The 10,784-nt window shown below is 46.5% G+C and overlaps 1 protein-coding gene across 1 annotated transcript in view; it reads left to right on the top strand.

Annotated features, from left to right (window-relative positions):
• Nucleotides 1-650: 650 nt before the first annotated feature.
• GPATCH8 (G-patch domain containing 8) overlaps nt 651-10,784 on the top strand; it is a 46,217-nt gene continuing 36,083 nt past the window's right edge. The window contains exon 1 of the mRNA XM_069953986.1: nt 651-739. Within this exon, the coding sequence (XP_069810087.1) occupies nt 692-739 (48 nt within the window). The 5' untranslated portion in view covers nt 651-691. The remainder of the gene's footprint in view (nt 740-10,784) is intronic.

Here is a 10,784-nt window from a genome sequence, read left to right as displayed (position 1 = left end):
TGTCCCCCCACAGTAGTGTCCCATACAGTGACCTGTCCCCCCACAGTAGTGTCCCATACAGTAACCTGTCCCCCCACAGTAGTGTCCTATACAGTAACCTGTCCCCCCACAGTAGTGTCCTATACAGTAGCCAGACCCCCAGTAGTGTCATATACAGTAGCCAGACCCCCAATTATGCATTTTACAAGAAAGAAAAGCAGCAACATCAAAATATTGTTTAAAAAATATATTTTATAGTGTAAAATGAGTGAAACATAAAAAAAATCTAAATTGTGTATCATGATCATCACCAGATTGATTTTTCATGTCAGTTATGTGGTTAAAGCTAAACAACAAAGGAATACATATAGCAGACCAGACGGAACGTATGTTCGTGTTCACACTCAGTATCTTCCACCGTTTTAAAAGTCAAACAGCAGCTGAAACAAAACCCTATAGGAAGATGGCCTGACACGTGACCCGGCCGTGAGGCATAGAACCATAAGTACAGAGCTCAGGCTCTAGATCTGTTCTAAACACTAGTCATGACGTCAGCACGCCTCAGCAGCCGGTGGGCGGAGCCCTGCCCTTACGTACGTATGAGTCGAATTGGTACGTGCTCTCGTCGTGAGGGCGTGGTTTATCGCGTGCGTCTTGCAGCCAGTGGGCGGGGTTTCGGGGAGGCGACAGTCGTTCCCGCAGACGCAGGAAGATGGCCGCGGATAGATTCTCCCGGTTTAACGAAGACCGAGACTTCCAGGTACGTGGGTGGGTCAGTGCGGGTGGTCAGCGGGGAGTGTGGGGAGTCTGTCACACGGTGACGGGGCAGCTCCAATATCTAGTCTGGTCACTCACGTCTCCCGTCACCTGTGTACGTACCGGGTCCGGCAGCGCACCGGATCGCTGTGTCCTTACGTACCTCAGTGTCTGCGTTACCTTATATGAACTCAGACTGTCAGCTCCCTGTATAGCTCCGCCCACAGCGCCGAGACCCCCTCCCAGCCACTGGCTTCCATTACTGATACCCCATTCCAGTCAGTGCTCTACTCCTTGTTGCCCCAGGCCCCTTAGGCTCCTCCTTGTTGCCCCAGCCCCCTTCCACAGGTTCCTCCTTGTCGCCCCGGGCCCCCTTTCCCCGGGAGCCTCCTTGTCGCCCCGGGCCCCCTTTCCCCGGGAGCCTCCTTGTCGCCCCGGGCCCCCTTTCCCCGGGAGCCTCCTTGTTGCCCCGGGCCCCCCCCTTGTCGCCCTGGCCCCCCATCCCCCGGGAGCCTCCTTGTCACCCCGGCCCCCCATCCTCCGGGAGCCTCCTTGTCGCCCCGGGCCCCCATCCCCCGGGAGCCTCCTTGTAGCCCCGGCCCCCCATCCTCCGGGAGCCTCCTTGTCGCTCCGGCCCCCCATCCTCCGGGAGCCTCCTTGTCGCCCCGGCCCCCCATCCTCCGGGAGCCTCCTTGTCGCCCCGGCCCCCCATCCTCCGGGAGCCTCCTTGTCGCCCCGTCCCCCCTCTCCCCGGGAGCCTCCTTGTTGCCCCGTCCCCCCTTTCCCTGGGAGCCTCTTCTGAAATCTTCTACCAAAGTCAATAAAGTAAAAGTGGTGGTGCGCCAAGGCTGTTATGACTGACACCAGTGGCCGCTATCATGGTGTCTGTCACTCTGCTGGGGAGAATAACAGCGTACTGCATTGTTCTTACCATCAAATGACGGATCCTGTGACTGACGCTCCAACACGGATGTAAACAGTGTTAGTGAGGCAGGTGACAGTGTTGTATCCTAATGATTATAATACAGTGTCCATTATAACTTCATGTACCCCCTCCTGTACTGACTACTCCAGCCTTTCCTTCTCTATGGCCGGTATGATGGGATGTTACGGCCATATGACTCTCATTGCATTGTTTTAGGCACCGCTAAGATGATACACGTAATATCTTGTGTAGAAGTGTATAACCCTATGAGAGCTGCCCCCCCCCCCCTGCACATTACGCAGGGTCTCCAGTAATATTGCCTTGTAGACCACAGCAGGTTTCCGTTCCATTGTGTTGTTTGTTTTCTCGCTGCCAGCCCTCAGTGGTTTCTATTCTCTCGCTGTCATCTCTTTACATCATTACATCACTTTCTGGTCCCGTGTCCTTCTATTCCTGGGAATCTTGCCTTGTAAACAAAACTTCTCAGACAACATGGCATGCTGGCTCCTCCCGACATACTGCATTCCGCTACTATATAGTGTGCTATTTCTAGAGTTTGATTTCCTGTGCGTATCCCATGCCCCTGCTGTGTGAGCGTACTTGCCTCTTCTTTCAGGGTACAAACACGCAGCAGATCTGCAGCAGATTTGATGTTGTGTTCAGTTATTTAGATCTAATCTGCTGCATATTGCAGCAGAAAATACGCTGCGATACAGTGTGTGTGTGTTTGTACCCTCACAGTGTGACATCCTGGCTATGAAGCCCCATCTCTTGTCATAGTGCTCACCCCTATCACACAGCCCCTTTCACATGCTATAAAGGAATCACAGGAACCCAAATATTGGTATAGCACCCTGTGTGATGTAATTGGAGCCCACCTAATATAAGGACATGTTACCCCTCTGTATTACTGCTTATGCCTATAGCTTCTCATAAGGTGGCCATACACTGTCTGCGTGTTCTCCATCTCCATCCATGTGCACTTGGCTGAGCATGCATCTCAGTGGAGAGAGGGGAATAAGCTGGCAGACTTCTCTGGCAGTGACTTATCTGCTTGGAGATTGGGCATCTTATAGTGCTTTATGTCTATTCCTGTAACCCCTTAACATAATGTAAATAGCTGTTGGCTAGGCACCCCGTGCATAGCAGGTTCAGCCGATCATTAAACGTCTATTGAATAAGGATGGATAAAGAACATTCAAAGCAGACACATATTCTGATATAGAGCCTAAAGCTGACCAAACACATTAGAATATTGTTGGCGAAACCAGCCCACCATCTAATATGTATGGGCACCTGAGAGATGACGATAGGGGAGAGAAAGATGGCTCAGTTGTATTTCAGCATGCCTGATCCCATGTCAGAACCCTTTAAGCATCCAGCTGTTGCTAAATTACAGTTGCCTGATGGCCTAATGACGGCTTTGGCTATCCAGGCATGATGGGACTTGTAGTTTTGCAACAGCTGGAGGCTCACAGGTTCCTCATCCCTGTGAGATGCCTATCCCTTCACCTCTTTGAATACACAACAGAGTGACATTTAGTTCCATTGAATAAGGCTAATCTGTGTCTATGACCAGAAATCCAAGGCTACCTGCCACATATTTCACATCATATTAGTAATATTCCGTCATGTGAATGTACCCTTACCACAAAACGGGTCCCATCCTGATGTAGCAAGTGATACCAGCAGTGTGCCGCATGGGAAAAATCTTTAGGTGTAATACATGTCTAATACGTGTTTCACCTGTACATTAATGTGCAGATGCATTGTATAACCATAGTACTCAGTGTAGTTATTGTCCACACTACAAGTGAGAATACACCATTGCAGGCTGCTCCCTGTGTGCAGTGGCAGCTCATGTGTTAATATAATGCACATTCACTTGGCTTCAGGTGCCCATTCTGCTTCTATTTGAGGAGCGTAGCCCTCAGCTGTTCGCGGGTATGTCCCCTTTACCAGTAATAGTTTTGTGATTTGGCTTGTCAAGTTAATGAATGTCACCCGATCTCATGATGACATGCACCGTAAGCTCTCTCCTGTATGTTTTCATTAAAGAAACACTCCGTCCGTGCCCCCCCTTCTCCACTCACTGTATACTGCAATGCAAATAACTATATACCACATGCTTTCTGCTCCATGGTGAGTGTCTACAGTTCTGTGGACGCTTCTGGGAAGGATACTGCCGTGCAAGCACCAGTGCTATGCTGTAGTCCATTTATACCTAGTGCATAACCACAATGGCAGACCCCCTTTGCAATAAAACCCAGCTCTCTCATATTCCTGAATGTCACATCCATGTCTGCAATTTGTTTTCTGAGCCCATTTCACTGCATTGCTGGAGAGATCAGATATTCAGCATCTCGCTTTGTGGATTTTGTTGGTAGACGTCTTGGTAACATAATGCGCTGAAGTGCTCCTTGAAGAGCAGCAGGTAGTAGAACGATATTGGGGAAACTGCTCATAATGGAGCTCTGTGGTTAGCATAGGGAGATGTGGGTTTCCCCTGGGTATCCTGCCACACTCCAAGACACATGGATATGCCAATTCGGAAGTTATATTGAGATCCCTATTGGGGATGGAAACCAATATGAATGATGATATGGAGTCGCTCCAGAAGTAAAAGTGGTTCAGTGCCCCTGAATTCATCACAGATTACACTGCGCTGGCACCCACCCAATCCCCACCCGTCACGTGCCCAGGATTCGGCCTTTATCTTGTAGTACTCAGTGATTGCTGCCTGACAGGTTTAGGAATTTGTTTGCTTACAGGTTATTTACAGTATGCAATAAGCGTCTCCTCTAAAGCACAATCTGTCATTGTTACTGTGATTTAGGGGGGGTGTATACATGTATTGCTTCAGTCCAGTTTTTTAAGCCAAAACTACATAAAATAAAAAAGGAAAGAAAGCCTCTAGTTCACCAGAATGATGCTTCGGGTGCAAACCAATGGCGCTACTCACTGCAATCTATGGCACATGAACTTCCCTCACCACCAATATGTACAGTAGGTGTGTGGAGTAGATCATGTCACAATGGACTGTATAGTACACTACTACCGTTCCCTTTAGTTTACGATCCTGTCCCAGCATTGGCTTCAGAACGGCACGTGCAAAAGCACCCTAAGGCCACTCTCACATAGAAGTATTTTCCACTAGTATGTGTAAGCTAACACCAGGAGTAGAACCTACATGGAGAAAGGTATATAAAGATCGGCATCTCCTTTATTATTCCTGCCCTTCTGGTTTTGGCTAAAAGTTCTAAGGGTAAATTCTAGAAACAAGTGCAAGTCCAATCTTTTGGCATTCGATTACCGGTGGTTGAAGAAGTTTGATGTAGCTGTTATGGTCCTTTTAGACGGAAAGATTATCGTTCGAATTTTCACGATAACGATCACATTTGAGTGATAATCGTTCCGTGTAAACACAGCGAACAATCAAGCGACGAGCGAGAAATCGTTCATTTTGATCTTTTAACATGTTCTCAAATCGTCGTTGATCGTTCGCAAAAAATTTGCAGATCGTTCAGTGTAAACATTCTTTTAACGATTTCACCTATGTGGCTTAAGCGATCGCAAAACGATTCTTGTGTACGATGTATCGTTCCGTCTAAGCGCTGAGCGTTATAAAAAACACATTGTTCATTCAAAATCGTTAATCGTACGATCGGGCGAATTATCGCTCCGTCTAAAAGGACCATAAGGACTCAGGAAAACTGACATGCAACATATTTTCTGCAAAAAACATCATTCATTTGTACGAGGTTGCAGCACACATGGATTTTTGCAAGCCTGTTCATAAGAATGGGACGGTTACAGATATGGCCGTAAGCAATCTGCTGTGTGTGAATGTCCTCATACAAGGCACAGTCCATTCCATGGTGTCCTGCTGTGCGGAGCAGCTTGTGATGTGGGCCGTGCATATGCAGTGGATCCCATAATCCTGTGGATTATATGAGCTTGCTTATTGAGCAGATATGCCTGCAGTTGGATGTTAATATGCTTCAAAGCCTCTGGATTTCAGGTCTAAGTAATAAACCCCACATTTGTGTGTGAGAGGTCGTCCTTACTATATTGGTCCTTTCTATTTGCTGCTGCATTCTTTCCTGCCCGCCATTGGTGGGGGGTGACAGGGCACTGATAATTTTTTTTTTTTGTTCTGTCCTGTCCTTCCCATTTGTATGCTATTTTACTTTTTTTGTTTACTGTTTGCTGGATGTTTGAATGAATTTCATAGCTTTGCTAGTGTTCTGGTAATAAAGATGTTCTGCTGACAGTGTTATAGCAGTTACAATAAAGAGCTGAAGTTCCCTGCAGCAGTGCAAGGTTATAGGATTTTTCCACTTCTAAAAGGATTTCTTCTTATTAGAAGAACTTGCTGTTTATGCATTTCCCTTATGTATAACTGTGGGTTCAGCAGAGCTATTGATTATCAGTATGACACTATAGAAACATGGGAGGCTACACACCCACACTACTTCATATAGCTACAAGGCCCCTCGTGACTGCACACTGCTTCTCTGCAACATAGGTGGTGGCTTAGCAATGCAGTGTTAAAAGAAATTTGTACAGGCACTTACCATTATACAACGTTCCTTTTTTGTTATTAATCTAAGTCTATGGAGCAAGCGATTCAGGTGTCACTGTCGGCCATGGAGTGGAGCACACTCCTACGTTTCCCACTCGGCTGTATTCTCAAGATTGAGACCTGGTGTGATCAGTAACTTTGACATGTTGAAAAATGACATGTTTGACATGTTGGAAATGACAGTGATAAATTGGTACCACCAATCCACCTGATCGAAAAATCATAGAGAAAACATAATTCTTGAACCGGTGGCCAACGTTTCATATAGAGAGTATGAAATGTTTCAGATAGGCGCCTAGTACTTTCCCTTTTTCACCCTGATATCTAAACCCCTTTATCTACACAGAGGATGGCCTTGCGCTGTAACCTATCCTTTGTGCACCCTCGTTGGCCGCCATAAGTTACCATGCCTCATAACATGAACCCCACAAGTGATATACTATGACAACTTGGAAATTTGGTAATTCAACAATCCAACCAAGATGCAATAAATTAAATACAGAAAAACATCTCAACACGTTTGCCGTTCATCAGGAGACCGCACAAAGACCCTCTAAGATGAAAGGTCAGAAGAACATGGGCCGCATTGCTGCCGTGTTAGATAACTGGGTTGCTGAATTGCACTTATCTGACAGATGACTGTGATAAATTAAACCAGTGATGAGGCAGGAGCTATGGTAGACAATACAGCAGGTCCTTATGTCTGTCCTGTGGTGCTATACTTGGTTGGTGTGTCCTCCTAAGCGTGCCAACAAGAATTTCTTATACTGTTAGTGTCACAGTATCTACTCCTCAACACTGAAATTGCAGCACCTAGAAGGATCCAAAGACTGCTCCTGGGAAACTAAGAAATGGCTGTACCACTGGTTCCAAGACCAAATCCATGTAACCCTGTGTACTTAGTTTGGAGTCTTAGGGGGTCTAGCTACGATACATTTTGCACCCCACTCCATATGGTGTATGGGACGTCCCTCATGAAGACCTTCCCGTGGCATTTGCCCATGTGGCTCCGAACCAGTCTTCAGCCATCATTGCATCCCTGCTGAATTCCATCCTCTATTGTACATAATGCATGGTAGCCAGACCCCTCTAGTCTTCATTTTTGGTGCACTGCTCAGCCTTACATCTAGCTGCTCCTAAATTGTTCATGTAAAAAGTTATCCAGCTTTTCAAAATGAAAAGGTGAGGATCTAATGAGACACTTTGATAGAATAAGGAGACTGTCGCACTCACAAGTGCAACAATATCTTAAAACTGATGATCCGGATGTGTTACAGAGAGTCACACCCTGTCCGTTGATATGTCGTAAGTTTTAAAAAGCTGGATAACCCCTTTAAGTATTTGTCAGCTGAACCCACCAAGAACCAGCTTGCATCTGCCATCTGTCACATTCCCACATTGTGGTCATCGCATGCAGCAGAGACTACACCCCCATGTGTTTAACAATAGCTGCATATTGTTGCATGGGGTGTCAGTGTGCATCATGTATCAATATGATGCTGAGAGCACCGAAACTGTTTAAATCTTCGCAGAACTGTACAGACACACACCCCCTAGGGGGCTTTTACATGGCTCAGTGTGCAATATTGGCACTTACTTGCAGTGTCTGTACAAGCCATGATCAATTGCGTGGTCGGGCCTCACGAATGAGCCCTGTATTATACGTGCAGCCATTTATATACATTATCGGCTGCACATCTTCTGTTTACACAGCAGGTGTAATAAGGTTCCTAGAATATGTAAAAGGCCCTTGAGGTTCCAGCATATTGATTTTAATCTGCTGATTATTTTGTTCTTGGGGAGATGAGGAATCTGACAGCCATTTAAATACACGCCCTCTTTCTAATGAACACTCAAGTATGCTTAAAGTCCTTTTATTTTAACAGATCTTCGTCCGTCTGCAAACAATAACCGATCAAGGAGATTGGCATCCGTTTGCAGTGCCTTTACATGGCGCAATTGGTCCCTGCATCGTTCATGCAGCCATTTAAATATATCTGACGCACATCTCCTGTTTATACATGGAAATGTGGGGCTTGTAGAGGTAAATGTTTAGTGCCGACTAAAAGATGTGATCGGCGGACTAGCGGGCATTTTCCTGCTCCTCAGTTGATCCGCTGTCACTTTTACATGGACCGTTTATCACTCGTTGCTGATAATTCGCCCATGTAAAAGGGCCTTTACCTGAGTGTGCATGTAGGCATCTGGTAAGATGGCTCTCAGCTACAAGCATGCGTCCTACAGCTGTCTGTGTGTGGCCAGATTGAGTCTGTATCTGGGTTCAAACTGCCTAAATCTAGAATGGAAAGTTTTGCACCTTTTTTTGTGTTTTGGCTAAAAATATTGACTGCTATGTGTGAACCAAGCCTTAGACTTCCCCATACTTTTAATAGCAGACATGTCTCCTCTCTTCAGGAAGTAAGAGCTGTTATGTACATTCCGGGCCCTTGTACCTAACCAAGGTAGTCACCGGTCACCTTCATATATCTGCACATTACGCACATGGGACACAATTGTTGAAGATTTGATTCTGCAGTAAAATAAAGTACTGGGCAGGTGGGTGAGATTTGACAGCTCTCTTCCACACTACTGAAATTGAGCTCTTCAATAACTGACTGAACGATCATGATTGTTCACGATGGCCCTAAACACACATTAGATTGATGGCCGAACCCGCCACAATCGGCGTGTATGGCTGACAATAGTCTAAAGTGTAAAGGGACCTTAAAGTCCCTATTGTGTTAAAGGGACTGTGTACTTACCTAGTCTGCTCCACCACGGCTGCTGCACTGCCTGATATCTGCCGCTGTCCTCTTATAAACTTCCGTTGATCTGCCATGTGGACCACTCTATTAACATTTTTTCTGTCTATGCTGAGTAGTCATTTCTTGTCCGCACATCAGCGGACACCCGGGTGGCCTGGAAATCAGTAGCAGCGGTAGAGCAGACCGGGTAAGTATACACCTGTTATGTTCTCCATAACCCCCGCAGCATAATAGATCATCAATTTGCGTTTGACAACCCCTTTAAGTTATGTTGGGGAAGTTAACAGCGGGCTTCATCCCTTTCAGTGTAGCAGGTTAAAGTTCACCCCCCCGACCGTGGACCCGGAAGTGTGATACAGTATGCTCACAGAATCACTGTCGACCCCATTGGCTGAGCATAACAGAAGACGTCTGGGGCTTCTGTTATGCTCAGCCAATCGCGGCTGAGCAGCTGATGACGCGCTGGAGGGGGCCGGCATGAGGGAGGGCTGGAGCAGTCAGGCCGGTCTCCTGAAGAGGACTTGATCGTCCCAAGATGGCGTCCGGGGTCGACAGTGATTCCGTGAGTATACTGTATCACACTTCCGGGGTCCACGGTCGGGGGGGGGGGCATGGAGAAGGGGCCATTCACTTAAATAGCACACATTACAATGTTGTATAACTTGGTAATGTGTGTTTAGTGAAAAAATGTTTTACACCGCACTACCCCTTTAAATCGGGTGCTGGTGGTATGTTATAGAGCGATATAGCCACCTACGTCTGTGACATCTCAGCCGGCTCATAAAAGCCTTTGTCTGCTGATAGAGAAGTACTGCAGTGTTATTCCCCACCATATGTTTCTATCACTTATTATTGGATTCCTCCTGCCCCTAAAGATAGCAGTTCTGCGAATGAGTATACGTAGGGGAATTGCTGTTCATGCAGCTCCGTATATCTCCCTGGTAATCTATCTTCTGCATGCGATATTACAGCAGTCGTTCCCTCTGCCCTTCCTGTTATGCTTCCCAGCCCTCCTCTGGTTTGATATCATTTTTCTTGTCAGTATGCACATTGGGGCCAAGTGATTTCAACATGGGCGTAGTCCTGATCATGAAACTATTTGGACGCCACTGACCTACTTACTTATTGGAATATAATTCAGCCAAAGCCTTTGCTGTACACAACCTTATACAGTGTTTATCAGATCTTGAGCCTGTTCCTTCTCCACTCAAGAGTCTTACAAAGTAAGCTGCGGATAATCTACTGCCGCATGTAGCATCGGGCTCCATGGCCGTAAATTTCGCGCCCACATGAGGTTTCTTTTTCAGGATTTGCATTGTTCCTTTGGTTACATTGACAGGTCTGTGTGTTCCTCCTGTGCTGCTTTCCTGTACAATAGTTGTCAGCAGTGTGTATACTGCAGACTGCCAGGATATATAGAAGCAAAGCTTCCATTGCAGTCAGAGAACTGGTGAAATCTATTCTTAGAAGGTAGGAAGTTTATATCCCGCTCTGTTCATCCACATCACGATTTGCTGTTATAATGGACATTGGATAGAGCGTCATCACTGACTGACCCTGTAGACCAGGGATAGGGAACCTTCAGCCCTCCAGCTGTTGCAAAACTACAATTCCCATCATGCTTGGACAGCCAAAGCTTTAGCTTTGACTGTCCAGGCATGATGGGAATTGTAGTTTTGCAACAGCTGGAGGGCCGAAGGTTCCCCATCCCTGCTGTAGGCTTATTATTGAGTTTGTGGATTATCAGATTCCTAATGGCTCCTTGCTTCAGTTT

The sequence above is a fragment of the Dendropsophus ebraccatus genome, chromosome 14 (assembly GCF_027789765.1).
Source record: "Dendropsophus ebraccatus isolate aDenEbr1 chromosome 14, aDenEbr1.pat, whole genome shotgun sequence".
NCBI lineage: Eukaryota > Metazoa > Chordata > Amphibia > Anura > Hylidae > Dendropsophus > Dendropsophus ebraccatus.
Note: the sequence above shows the minus strand (reverse complement) of the source record. Positions and strands in the feature narration are given on the sequence as shown.